General features: G+C 45.3%; 1 protein-coding gene across 24 annotated transcripts in view; it reads left to right on the forward strand.

Annotated features, from left to right (window-relative positions):
- Positions 1 to 13,803, forward strand: part of TMEM150C (transmembrane protein 150C) — a 57,328-nt gene extending 43,525 nt beyond the window's left edge. For 13 of the 24 annotated variants that reach the window (XM_081207407.1, XM_081207410.1, XM_081207404.1 and 10 more), the window contains 5 exons: positions 472 to 504; positions 656 to 723; positions 2,889 to 3,016; positions 8,532 to 8,709; positions 11,585 to 13,803. In XM_081207407.1, coding sequence (XP_081063533.1) covers positions 472 to 504; positions 656 to 723; positions 2,889 to 3,016; positions 8,532 to 8,709; positions 11,585 to 11,793 — 616 coding nt within the window. In that variant the 3' untranslated portion in view covers positions 11,794 to 13,803. Of the gene's footprint in view, positions 1 to 471; positions 505 to 655; positions 724 to 2,431; positions 2,490 to 2,888; positions 3,017 to 8,531; positions 8,710 to 11,584 lie in introns of all 24 variants that reach the window. The other 11 variants (XM_081207402.1, XM_081207422.1, XM_081207424.1 and 8 more) reach the window with 2 other exon arrangements.
- Positions 13,804 to 14,298: the final 495 nt, after the last annotated feature.

Below are 14,298 nucleotides of genomic sequence, written 5' to 3' on the forward strand. Positions count from 1 at the left end.
CACTGCAGGCAGGTCTAATTCAGGGATCAGGAACCAGCAGCCCTCCAAATGTGGTTTAACAGGAGTCAGCAAACTTTTTCAGCAGGGGGCCGGTCCACTGTCCCTCAGACCTTGTGGGGGGCCAGACTATTTTTTTTGGGGGGGGATGAACGAATTCCTATGCCCCACAAATAACCCAGAGATGCATTTTGAATAAATGGACACATTCTACTCATGTAAAAACACGCTGATTCCCGGACCGTCCGTTGGCCGGATTTAGAAGGCGATTGGGTCGGATCCGGCCCCTGGGCCTTAGTTTGCCTACCCATGGGCTATAACTTCCATCATCCCTGACCATTGGCAAGGCTGGCTGGTGATGGTGGGATTGGAGTCCAACCATTGGAGAGCCACACAGGTTCTCCATTCCTGTTCTAAACTAACCAGCCCTTCAATTCTGACTTGTGTATGATTCATTTTTTTTCCGTCCCTTAGGAAGGAAGGTCCCCAAAAGCCTCCTTATATAAGGTAATGAAGTCACTTTCCGTCCTTTATCTGTCTCTCCATGTCTTTCCCCCCAAATAAGGCCCATTTTTAAACCAGTGGACCATTTTACTGATTTATGCATCTCTGTTGCAGGCTTAGTTGAATTACAATGATGCGCATTATATTTTTGAAGTATTGCAGGTGACGCCCCTCCTGCAAGCTGTGTGTTCAGCCAAGTCATGAACATGGCAGCATTTCTAGGTAGGCGTTGCATGGAGAATGTCTGGCTTCTTCTTTTATTTTTTTTGTCTCTTCTAATTTGTGTTAGCGAATCACCAGGTTCAGCTCAGTAAATGTTGTCAAGGCGAGGCCCAGTAATCTGCAGCTATTCTGGCTTAGTTCTCACTGAGTGGGGTGTTTGGGCTGGACTACCTGAGACTGAAGGTCATGTGGGGGACTCCTCCTTCATAAAAATAATTGAAATCTTTCAACACAGAAGATTAGAATGTCAGGGAGAAGGCTAGACTAAGTCCCTTCTTCCTGACATGCTGGATTTCTGCATGCAGGGTTTCTTTAATGGAGGAGCAACCAATCGTAGGAAACCCTACCTAATCTCAAGTTATTTAGCTCAGATGCAGGCTTTAGGCTTGGCATCAGCATCTAACATCTTTGGGCATGGCCCACCAGCTCTGACACCTACCTGGGTTTGGGGTTTACTTAGCAGCAGAGCTGGCTGCCATTTTAAATTTCCCACAATGCCCTGGAGCGACACTACACTGTGTTGTTAATTAAAATTTCAGGCAGTTTGCAGCACTGCTCTCTGCCACTGTCAGTAAACCTTCTGGGAAGGGCAGTGCGCCCATTGTAGGAATGATAATGTTCTTGGGGGCCAAACCAACATCACTTAGCCAAGTCCCCTCAAAGCTGCTCCAACATATTTACTGCCTCTGAGAACTAGACCTGTAAAACAGGGGTGGCTAACCCATGGCCCGCAGGCAAGATCCAGACCCGCAAGAGGTTTTGTGGCTCTTGAGACACCCCCCCCTGTAAGTTTGTCATTTTTAATTTGTAGTGCTATGATGCCAAATGATTTTTTTGTAGCGTTAAAGCCCCTCCAAAAATTTCCATTTATTTTAAAAACATTTTTACAGACTGCTCCAATAGGTTCTCAGATGCGATACTGCAATGCCGAAAGATTTTTTGTGGCCTCCCAAGGCCACTTAAAATTTGTTCATTTAAAAAAAGTCTGTTTTTTTTAAAAAAAGGACAATTTTTGCAGGTTTCCTTCTGCAATTCTATGATGCCAAATATTTTTGTGATCCACCCATAAGACCCACCAAAATTTGTAACAACAACAACAACAACATAACAGCAACAGCATTTGTTTTCCCATACTTCTTTTCCACTTTGGCCTTTGCTCACTTTGACATGTAGCCCTCAGAGGCCCGCAGCCCAAAAAAGTTATCCACCCCTACTATAAAATAACATATGCAAAGGTTGTGTAAAATATCCACATAGTGAAACATTATAGTCACCATATATTTTTGCTTGTTTGTTTTTAATCATCTCATTTTTCAGGCAATATTTGTTTTTATTTGCATGACACTTGCTATCAGTTTCTACTGCTTTAAATCCTGCATGTGTGTGAGCACAACAATAATTTGATTATGCATATAATAAAGGTGATAATGTACCATTTGTTATATAACGTTCACAACCCTTCTTTTAATTGATGGTCAGTATTTCTTTGCTAGGGTTAGGAACTGAGCCGTAGTAGCCCTATAGCAGGCTTATAAATCTGCGCTCACCTGGTTACCTGGGATGTGTAGGCCATTGGTTATGCCAGTTAGGGCTGATGGGAGCTGTGGTCCAAAATATCTAGAAGGCTGCACATTGGCTACCTCCAGTCTACATATATACAAGGAAGACACTTCTGACAAAAGTTTATGGTATGCTGTTTCAAATATAGGGTGACCAGATCCAAAGGAGTGCAGGGCACCTATGTGTAGAAGAAGGGAGTTTGGCAGGTATGTAAACTGGAGCTACCAAAATTCCTTTTCCTACACCACTCTTAAAAGTACCAAAGGCCTGGCTGCCTTTGCTTCTGGGTCATCCTTTGTAGGCAAGATTCAAGCACAGTGGAGATGGTTAATGGGAGAGAGGTTTCCAGGGTCCTATCAGGGCTTAATTGTTCCGGGTGGCGTTGCTTTTGACTGACCAAGAAATAACTTAGGAGAGAGGCTCTTGCAAGTCCGCTGCCCCAGAATTAAAAGAAGGCGGATCCTTTTGCACTTCTCAAGTTCCATAGCCAGGCTGTGGTGGGTGCATTTGTAAACCTGTCTGGCAGACCTGTTTGGACCTAGAATTATATTGACGTTTGGAGTCATAATTGCGCATGAGTGTCACGTTCTCGTTCCTCATTTCAGCGCTTGTCGTGGCTGTCCTTCGCTTTATTCAGCTAAAACCAAAAGTTTTGAATCCCTGGCTCAATGTGAGCGGCCTGGTGGCGTTGTGCTTGGCCTCCTTCGGAATGACTTTGCTGGGCAATTTCCAGGTATTGTGTGTGTTCGTTCTCTCTCTCTCTCTCTCTCTCTCTCTCTCTCTCTCTCTCTCTCTCATCTTCCCCAATAACTGACTCCCTAAGCCACACCCCTCACCAGTACCTCTTTGCACCTTCTGTGAGCGTTTTTTGGCTGGAATGTGTCTGTGGTCTCTTGATTATACCTCTTACTTGCCTGGATGAAGGATAGAAAAAGGCGTGAGCGTACAAACTAGCCTGTGCTACAAAGGTATCCTTTATATCCATTGCTCTGCTGCTTTTATCTGTCTTCTCCCGCCACTGACATTTGGCCTCCAGAAGGGCACCCAGAAGGAAATGTGGCCCTCGATTGAAAAATCTTCCCTACTTCTTGTCTGTCCTGAATGGGAGTGACTCTCCAAGTCCCACGTTGAGGTCTTTCCCATCACCTGCCATTTTCAACTAGACAAGCCAGGGGTCGAACCTGGTATATTCTGCATGCAAAAGATGCGCTCTGTCCCAGAGATCTTGCCTGGCATATACGGGCGTCTTTTTAATGTTTCTAGACCACTGTTCTGTTGTCACATTCCAAATGGAATCGAAACACATGCAATCGCATGTTGCAGTTGATATGTACGAGCAAAAACAAAAACAAAACAGAGGCCAACCAGAGAATATTGAGAAGCAAAGCAGCTTATAAGCTTGATCTTTATTGATCTGTTGCCACAGGGTGCTCCCCTCACCCGCAGGAAAGGAGGAGGAACCCAGAACAATGGCACGCAAGGCCTTATATGGACTTTTGAAATTGCTACCCTGTAGATCAAGACCATCCCCAGAAACATCATACAGTGGTGCCTCGCAAGACGAAATTAATTCGTTCCGCAAGTTTTTTCTTCTTGCGAGTTTTTCATCTTGCGAAGCACGGTTTCCCATAGGAATGCATTGAAAATCAATCAATGCGTTCCTATGGAGACCGTCCGGGGACAGAGGGGAAGCGCCGCGCGCCTTCCCCTCTGTCCCCGGAGCTGTTTAAAGCAAGGGGCGGCGGGGAGAAGATTGCTTCTCCCCGTTGCGTGCCCCGCAATCTCCGGGGACAGAGGGGAAGAAGCGATCTTCTCCCCGCCGCCCTCTGCTTCAAAAGAGGTCCGGGGACAGCGGGGAAGACGCGCTGCACTTCCCCGCTATCCCCGGAGCTTGCGGGGCAAGCTTCGTTTTGCGAAGCAAGCCCATAGGGAAATGCGTCTTGCGAAGCGGCTAAGAAAAGAAAAAACTCCTTCGTCTAGCGAGTTTTTCGTCTTCCGAGGTGTTCGTCTTGCGGGGTACCACTGTACATACATCACAGAAGGGGTATAACCTAAGACCACCCCTCAGATACAATTTGAATGTTGTTTTTCTCCTGTCGTTGTTTATCTCCTGTCTGGCAGGTTACTGGATTGGATTGCCTGGGGAGCCTGGCCAGTCTTTTGTAATGATAAATACTTAGTTCCTGGGCCAGGTTGCAGGCTTACACCCTATTCAAACACAGACATACCCTCAAGACAGGATTTGTGAAGGAAAAGACAATGGGGAGGCTTTTCCATTTGACCTTGCAGAGAAAACACCTGGTCAGCCTGGCAGTCAAAATGGCTCCATGGCTGCTTTCCTGTGCAGCTTCAGACATGTGGCCTATGTACGTGTTTGCTTGGTACATTTATGAACCTTTATTGTATACATAAGACCTTAATTTATTTATTTCAACATACTACATCCCCATAATCCCTGGCTGTGCTGGCTGGCGCTGATGGGAGTTAAGATTCTAACAACATCTTGGAAACCTGCCAGTTCCCCATCTATACAGAATACTTCGGCCGGATTCAGTTATTTGTTTCGGCCATGAGCCATTAGGAAGTTTACAAATGTGGTGATTCAAATAGTTTACAGATTAAAACATATGTCAGGTCTGCAACAGAATCCAAAATGTGAAACTTTGTTAAGTTCACATGGGCCACTCTGGGCGGCTGCCAACAGAATATACAAGAACACAACAGAATACCGCATGTTGAAAGCTTCCAGATACAGGAACTGCCTTCAGATTTAATCTGTCCCCCATCAGATAATCTCCCCTTTCACACTATGCGATCACAAGGCTCATTGCTGTTTTTTCTTGTGACACCACAAACGATGGTCTGTTTGTTTGTTAATGATTAAACAGTGAAACAGCCATGTTTTGTCAGTGTGTCTGAATTAAGGCATTGTCTCATTAGTTTCTAGTTCAATAGCCTGTTAATAATAATCTACAGTAAATGTCTAGAACAGAGTTATTCTATTATGATAGGGAAAGGAGTATTTGTGCTGGAAGAAGCTCTAAACCCCAAACCCTACTGACCTCATACTGACCAGGATGGAGGGTGGGGAGGAGAAAGTTGCAGAGGAAATTAGTATGCCAGCTATAGGGCTGGAATATTTTCCCCTCCTTTTTCTTTCTCTGACTGCGTGTCAGAGGAACAAGCATTCTGGGTTCAGTGGCTCCGAAAACCTCCCCTCTTCTGCCCCATCACACCCCTTGAACACCCCTTATTGCCATTATGGCTGTTGGAGCACCGATAACAGAGCAGCAAGGGTGGCAGAAGTTTCCATGTCACATTAAAGACAGGTCAAGGACAGGACTCCTTCACCGCTTGCAGACCTCCTTCTCTGTGGGTGAAGGGAGAGATCTCCTGTATCCCATGGCTTCTGGGGTATGTTCTCGGGGATTATAGCACTGTGCCCTAAACAACGGTAATGTCCCTTCTTCTGTGGCTTCCTTCTCTTTTACCGTACTCTTAAATGACTCCTCTTCCCCACCTGGCAAAATCTCTCTCTCTCATTCATATATATATATTACATTTTACTGGTTTTACAATCATTTTTACATTTCAAAACTTGACTTCTTTTCCCCACTTTCCTTAAATTTATTTTTAACATATTCTGCATATACAAATTTGTTCATTTATTCCTCTCCTTTAAATATATACTCTTACGAAACTGCAGGTTTATTACAATAATCCTGCCAATGTTTTTATCTCTTTACAATTTATCCATGAGTATTCCATAAACCATTTCCATTCTTTTGTAAAAAGTTTGTTATCTTGATTTCTTATTCTTCCGGTAAGTTTCACCGTTTCTGCATATTCCATAAGTTTTTGAATCTATTCTTCCTTTGCTGGGACTTCTTCTTTCTGTTTTTGGGGCAAGTAGCATTCTTGCCACTATAGTCACATACATGAATAAGTTTCTATACATTTAAGTAGTTCTGTCCCTATAATTCCCAAGATTTTGCCCCTGACAAAATCTCAGTGCACCTTTGCCCATCGTGTGCTGCTCTTCTTCAGCACCCTAAAGAAGAGTGGATTGCATGTGCTTTCAGCATGCAGGGCAGAGTGGATCACTCCCTGCTTTAAAAGGATCTCCTGCCTAGCTTCATCTAGCCGCCAGATGGCACTTTCTGTAAGTTCAGTATTTCCAAACAGCTGCTTCTCTTTCAGGCTGTCTCCATCCTCCTTTTGAGTTTCATGTTTCTCAACTCCCTCCCTGTCTCGTATAGAAACGTAGAATTGTAGATCCGAAAGGTGCATGGCCACCTAACCTTCAGCCCTTCTCATAGAGGTAGGCCCTTCACCCTGATATCCCAGCACCCCTGAAATGATGGCATGCTCCAAGTAGGAGAATCCTGTCTTATTGTGTTCCTAGCAAGATCATCAGCCACCAATCACACTGCATTACAAGCTGCCTTTGAAACGCCATCAGATTTTTGCATGCTCCGCAGCTTGATGGGAGAAGGGCAAGACCTATCTAGCCCACACAGCTAGTGGCTCAGTTCTCATGGATTCTGTCCAAGGTGCCTGCAGGTCATGGAATAAATGTAAGCCGTGTTTTCCTGGGCCAAAATCTGATGCCCGCAGAAGCCCGGCTTAGGTGTCGCTTAGTGTCAGGGCCCAGGCTGCTCCAGGCAGATGAGATGATTTATTTGGCAGATGTGAGGTAGGGAATGATACAGCCATAAAAGGAAACTGCGCATTTATAAGAGAACAGGGCATTTGTGCTGAGACGTGCAGGATTTACTAGCACTTGCGTAAGAGCCTGCCATTCCTATAAATCCCAAACCCACCTACTGTCATAAAGAAAGTACATTTCATGTAGAATTATTCTTCTGAGTGGATTAATAGCAAGAGGAGGCCCGTAGGTCATGTTAAGCTTGCCACTCCCTGCAGCCTGTTATTGGTGCCAACCAGGACTGGGATACGGGAGAGGATGTGGAACAGCACATCCTCTGTTCCCCAAAGAATCCTGGGTGCTGAGAATTGTAGCTCTATGAGGAGTGGACTATAGTTCACAGGATTCTTTAGGAGGGTGCTTTAAACTACAGTTACCAGATTTTTTTCAATGAATCCGAGGACACTTTATTTATTTATTTTGAAGCTGAGTAGCAACAGGGAGTCAGTAGTGGGGATGGTGAGGCAAAAGACCCTGGGCCCAAGCAAATATGCATATTGTATAAAGGTGCAAAGCCCTTCTTTTGCACCCTGTGAAACATAAATGCGCAGAGTTTTTAAAAAACTGGGCAACGGCGCGCTGCCCGCCCGTGACTCCTGAGCCTCCCCCCATCTCCTTCCCCCTTTGTTTTGACTGATCAGGGGAGGCTAAGGAGTTGCAGGGTTTCCCAGTTTTTAAAAAACTATGTGCATTTATGTTTCACAGGGTGTGAAATAAGAGCTTTGCACCTTGCCTGGCAGAGAAACCGTGCGCCTTGCTCCCCTCCTGGGCAACGGCCACCTGCCTGCGACTCCCGAGCCTCCCCGATCTGTCAAAACAAAGGGAGAAGGGGGCAGGAGATCTGTACCGCCGGACGTCCCTGGTTCCCCCTCGGCAGTGGCAGCAGCGGCGGCAGCAGCAGCAGCAAGCAGCTCTTGAAGCCAGCCAGAGCCAACTGTGCTACCAGGCTGGCTCCGGGCTGCTGAAGCTGCCGTTGCCACGTTTCCTGGGGACAGATTTGCAAATCTGGGGACTATCCCCGGAAACCGGGGACATCTGGTACACCTACTTTAAACACCTTAGTTGCCTCTTCTGATCTGCTTCAGAAAGGGCAGAAGTGTTTCCTCTCCCTCTCCAGCTCTTCCATCCTTCTTTACTCCAGGCACGTCTCGGGTGGTCAGATGCAAAAGACGACAGGGCTCCCGAACTTTTAATAGCTGTACAGAAGAGAGAACCTTGGCAGATGTAACTTGCATGATAAGATACACCTGCTGAAAACCCCTCTTCTGCACAAATATTAAATGTGCAGGAGCTCCTTTTGCACCTGCCCACCTTAGGCATCCCTCTGAGCCATCCACCTTGAAGGATTGAGGGGGAAGTAAAGTCATCCACACATCAAGGTATTCTCTCATGCATGTTGAGTTCAGCAGTGGCAGTATGACCAGGTTTGCTCTGGGTCCTTAGCAGAACCATGTAAAGCAGAATCATCTGGAGGTTTGAGGGCAAGAGCCTTTTCTGTCAATCAAATCAAGGAAGGCCACCAGTTCTGTTGTCTTTGCAGCTTTCGAATGATGAAGAAATCCATAATGTGGGCACATCCCTGACCTTTGGTTTCGGCACCCTGGCCTGCTGGATTCAGTCTGCCCTAACGCTCAAAATAAACTTGAAGAATGAAGGAAGGAAAGCTGGGATCCCACGAGTCGTCTTGTCGGCAGCGATAACCCTCTGCGTTGTCCTTTGTATCCTTTAATTCTGCACATTTTCTCCAGGTGCCAACTTCTCATCTCAAAGGCGGAAAGTTCACGATCTGATAAATTAGAGTTTCCAGGCAATGAACTGTTTGCATGAGGCTGTAGTTTGCCATTGCAGTGCATATCAGCACATGTACTGTGAAATCAAGTCTTAACACTAATCCCCAGAACTCGTTCAAATTATGCATTTCTGAAACTATAAATTCCGCTAAAATTTAAATTTTGATGCAGGCAGTTTTTGTGTGCCAAACATGTAAGCTTGGATTTTCAATGCAGTCCTGTGCCTTAAGTTGTGATCCTGTACCAACGTACCTGAAAGCAAGCCCTACTAAATACAATGGGGCTTACTTCTGGGCAGAAATGCATATAATTCTGCTCCTAGAGTGAAATCATATACACCATTAACTGGGAGTAAGTTCAGTTTATTTCTGAGTATGTATGGGATTGTACTGAGCAAGTCCCAAATTAGTGACCTGATGAAAAATGTGTTTTGACCAAGGGAAGATGCATAATATGAATACTCTGTGACCCTTTAGTAACTGCGCTGTTTTAAGAACATAACCTAAGAGTGTAAGAAGGCGGCTGCTGGATCAGATCAAAGGCTTATTGAGCCCAGCATCCCTCTTACAGATGCTTAAGGGAAGGCCGCAATTTCTTCAACTATACCAAACCTACAGAAGCCTGATACTAATGGCTTGAAAGAACAGAGATACAATTCCCCTTAAGCAGTGGTGACATTAGCAACATATGAACCGACAGCTTATAGACTTAATTTTTTTTTGATAAATTCAATGGTATCTGGAATGGGTGTACACAGAATATATTGGGGTACTGACAATTATATGTGCATTAGGCTAATAAGAATATACAAATCTGTATATGAATGTATGGTAAAGTATCAGTATTTTTTCCCTCTGTTACATTCTCACTCACTTTTTACTTTCTCTCTTTTTTTCTAAATGCAGTTCTCTTATTTATATATATATATATTTAAAAAACACTACAGTGGTACCTCGGGTTACAGGCGCTTCAGGTTACATACACTTCAAGGTTACAGACTCCACTAACCCAGAAACAGTACCTCAGGTTAAGAACTTTGCTTCAGGATGAGAACAGAAATCGCGCAGCGGCAGCGCGGCTGCAGAGGGGAGCCCCATTAGCTAAAGTGGTACCTCAGGTTAAGAACAGTTTCAGGTTAAGAACGGACCTCCAGAACGAATTAAGTTCTTAACCCGAGGTACCACTGTACCAACCTACATAACTTGTGATGCATTGAGCCAAATTCATCTGACTGGACAGCTATTGTAGTTTGCCAAATCTGGGTAAAAGAGTTTGTGCTGTCAGTGAAGGGCGGTGGGGAAAGCATGAGCATGGCTTACATGGCTCTGCCCTTGAACTCTGTACACTGATTTGGGTCTTGTGGACAAAGGCTCCACAGACCTGCTTTCTTTACAAGACCTGATCCAGGCATGGGACTGTGGGACAGTGAGCGTGGTCCTGCTTCTCTCTCCCACGTCTTGAGTGAGATTTCATTTGTGTATATATATATTTTTGTGCGCACAAGGCTACCATTTCCAGTACAGCTATTAGCAGGAATGACTTCGAATGAAAATTGTGTAGATTCTTTTGGTGCATGGCACAGAGATCTTGAACAGAATTTTGGAGGTGCAAAACCAGAGATCGGAATTAAATGGGTGCGGTTTTTATGAACGTGCCCTCACCGTCACATGCAAAATTAGCTTTCCTTTCTCATCTCTTATCTCCTTGTTTTGCATACACACAGCATTGGAAACTTGCCAGCCTTATTATCCCTTTTGCATGCTTTTCTTCCTGCTAATGCAGTTCTCAGAAGACAGAGGTAAGATTCTAATAAAACAACAACAGCAAGTTGAGTCTGGTAAAAAAAGCAACCCATGTCATCTGAAATGTCCTTACATAAGCCTTGCGAAAGTATGATGAACTCTTGATGGATCAGTGTGCTGGTGTAATAAAGTGGGTGTCTGCAAAGGGGGGGATCTGTTTTAATACCAAATGGGGTGCATAGGAAGGGGAGAAAAACTTGGCCCCCTCCCCTACTTGGCTTCTTTCAGCTGCGAATTCCCCATGAATACCAAAACCCAAATGGGTTATGAAAAGGCCCAAACCTCCCATCACACCTTGTGAAGAATAAATGATGCAAAATAAGAGATGATGATAATAATAATAATAATAATAATAATAATAATAATAATAATAATAATAATAATAATTTATACCCCACCCATCTGGCTGGGCTTCCCCAGCCACTCTGGGCGGCTTCCAAGCAAATATTAAAATACAGCAATACATCAAACATTAAAAGTCTCCCTAAACAGGGCTGCCTTCAGATGTCTTCTAAAAGTTTGGTAGTTGTTGTTCTCTTTGACATCTGGTGGGAGGGCGATCCAAGTTCAAGTTAAGCAACTCACAGAATTCTACTTTTTTGGTGCAGAATTTGGGTTGCCGGGGTGCAAAATGTTTTATTTTTTAGCATAGCGTTGACACAGCCCTGCATGTAAGACAGCCTCATCCACGTTCTCTTGAGAGCCAGTGTGGTGTAGTGGTTAAGAGCAGTGGACTCGTAATCTGGTGAACTGGGTTCGATTCCCTGCTCCTCCACATGCAGCTGCTGGGTGACCTTGGGCTAGTCACACTTCTTTGAAGTCTCTCAGCCCCACTCACCTCACAGAGTGTTTGTTGTGGGGGAGGAAGGGAAAGGAGATTGTTAGCCACTTTGAGACTCCTTCAGGTAGTGATAAAGCGGGATATCAAATCCAAACTCTTCTTCTTCTCTTCTTCCTGCGCTCGAGCGCCTCCTGCACATTTTTCCTTGACGCCTCTCCAGATTTCATCTTGATGTCCCAGAAGTTCCACATGCACGCTGCGCGGATACAGTGGGGAATGGTGATGTGCTTCCTCTGCTACTTCGGCTCCTTTGCTGTGGAGTTCAGACACTACCGCTTCGAGATCATCTGCTCCGAGTACCAGGAGAACTTCCTCAGCTTTTCCGAAAGCCTCTCCGAAGCGTCCGAGTACCAAACAGATCAGGTGTAACCCAGGCCACTCTCTCTTTCCTTTTGCCGTGGCTTTAGGTTCCCATAGACACATGGTTGAACCCCTGGTCCTATTCCTCCCCCTTTTGTTTTTAAAATACTTGTTCATTTTCCATGCCTACAAGTTGCCAAAAGGTATTCCCCCCCAAAAACCCACCACAGAACTAGGTATTTTAAGAGACACGGAACTGCCACCGCCCTCTGTGCCTCTTTCCCCCACTTCCTCATGATGTATTTTGCAACGCAATGTGCGATGCGATGTAATACCAGCATCTCCCCAGGCACCTCTCATCGTTGGCCGGCTGAAGCGGGTGAAGACGCAGTCACAGCCTATTCTGTGTCATGTTGTGGATGTCGCAAGGAAGAGGCAGCAAAGGGATGTGGGGGCCGCTTTAGGAGGTCTAGTCCCACCCTAAGGGTACCTAGGAAAGGTGGGAGGCAGGAGTCTTCTGAATTCATCGGTGCAGCTGCAATACAGTTCAGAACAAGATTGGCGCCTTTGTTGCTATGGGCGTGGCTGTGCATCAGCTTCCTGTACTCCCCCCCCCCCTTAAATGCAAATTTTGAACCCCAGAAAAGGTAGCTGCCTCCCCTCACTCTCACCCCTAGTGCGCCAGGGAATTTGCTCCCAGTCTGTGCCAGTCCCTGCGATCTAGGGAGTTCCTTCATTTCTGGATTTGTTGCTCTGCTGGGAAACATGGAAGCTGCAGCTTCTAGTGCAGGCACCCCCAATTTGCAGTCCTCCAGATGCTTTGGCCTACAACTCCCATGATCCCTAGGTAACGGGACCAGCGGTCAGGGATGGTGGGAATTGTAGTCCAAAACATCTGGAGGGCTGAAGGTTGGGGGTGCCTGTTCCAGTGTCTGTCTACCTCCATTCCTTGCTTCCACCTTCCCCACACCCCCTACCCAGCCAGTTGCAGCAAGCAGGTCTCTGAAGGTGCCACACAGAGGAGGAGGCATGGACCCGGTGTGTGCATGCATGGAAGGAAGGAAGACAAGGAGGAGCCACAGCTACTTAGGTCTCTTGCTTCAGATGCAGATTTAACAGGTTACCCCCAAGCTGCAGCCTGCTATTACATTACCTCCTTCCTTATTGCGTGGCACAAGTCTTTTAAAAGCGGAAGGGCCTTGCTGGAAGGGGGAAAGCTGGCAAACCTTGAAGCAGCCTAGTCTACTAACTAAAGCATCAGGGCAAAGGGGAGAGGGGACCTCTCATTCTTCTCCTGAAACTCAGGGGTTAGGGTTGCCACCTTTCCCCTAAACGTTAGGGCTTTTGTGGTTTTCAGAACCATGCTGAAATACTGCAGGTCACAATTTGCTGGCTAGGAGGAGGATGAATGAAGTTCACCCACGGACCATCTACATTTTTAAATAAACGCAGCCAACATTCCTTAGTTCTTTTCTCCTGCTGTTGATGGGCATTGGGTTTGTTTCAGGGCTTCCAAGTTAAATGATTGGAAATGAATGCATGGTCAAAACATGGGAGAGTATCCTATGATTGCATTGGGCCAAAGTCTGCTGTTGGACATGGACTATTTTGCTTTAAAAAAATAATCCACTTCACTATGTAAAGTACACAAACGTCTCAATAGGTAGAAAGGTAGGTTTGGGGGAGGGGCTGTAAGAGGTGAAACCAAGACAAATGAGTTTTATACACGGCATACAGCAACTGAGATGCACACAAATACACATAGCTAAAATAGGCTTCTGTTCAAATGTGTTTTACTGTAAATATTATGTGATGTTGTTTTTTTAAAAAGAAAATGTTTTACGTTGTATCATTTTATATTTTGAAATTTTATCGGAAAGGAAAAATCCGTTTGTGAAAGGTTTTTCATTTTTGTTTTTCCTGATATGCAACCACTCGAGCTGAAATTCAAGCTTTTTTTTGGTGATATATTGTACATTTCTTAAAAGAATTTCTTATGGCACATTTCAATACAGCTGAGCAATGACTTAATTCCTGTACACTAAAACATGACCACTAAATAAATTTCTTTTATGGAGAGCGTTGAGTATTTATTGCACATGTACGCAATAATCAAGAGAGTGTTGGATGGAGCAGGAAAGCAGGTTCTGCAGCTGCATGCATGGAGATGCTATTTTTTTTTGTACTTCAGGTGAGGAACTTTTTCAGACCAAAGACTGTGTTTCTTTCTGAGATACCACCTAGGGACCATATGCCAGTGGCGGGCAAGGCCAAAGGCAAAACCATAGAGGGATTATAATAGATTGATGTGATTGGACCTAGGACCCACATAGCTACGGGACCGCCTCTCCTGGTATGCCCCTCAGAGGACCTTAAAGTCCACAAATAACAACACTTTTGAGGTCCCGAGCCTCAAGGTGGTTAGATTGGTTTCAACTAGGGCCAGGGCCTTTTCAGTACTGGCCCCGACTTGGTGGAATGCTCTGTCACAAGAGACTAGGGTCCTGCAGGGCCTGCTAGACAGAGCTGTTCCGCCAGGCCTTTGGTTTGGACTCGGTCTGACTCTTATGTTTC

The sequence above is a fragment of the Podarcis bocagei genome, assembly GCF_964188305.1.
Source record: "Podarcis bocagei genome assembly, chromosome: 9".
Classification (NCBI taxonomy): domain Eukaryota; kingdom Metazoa; phylum Chordata; class Lepidosauria; order Squamata; family Lacertidae; genus Podarcis; species Podarcis bocagei.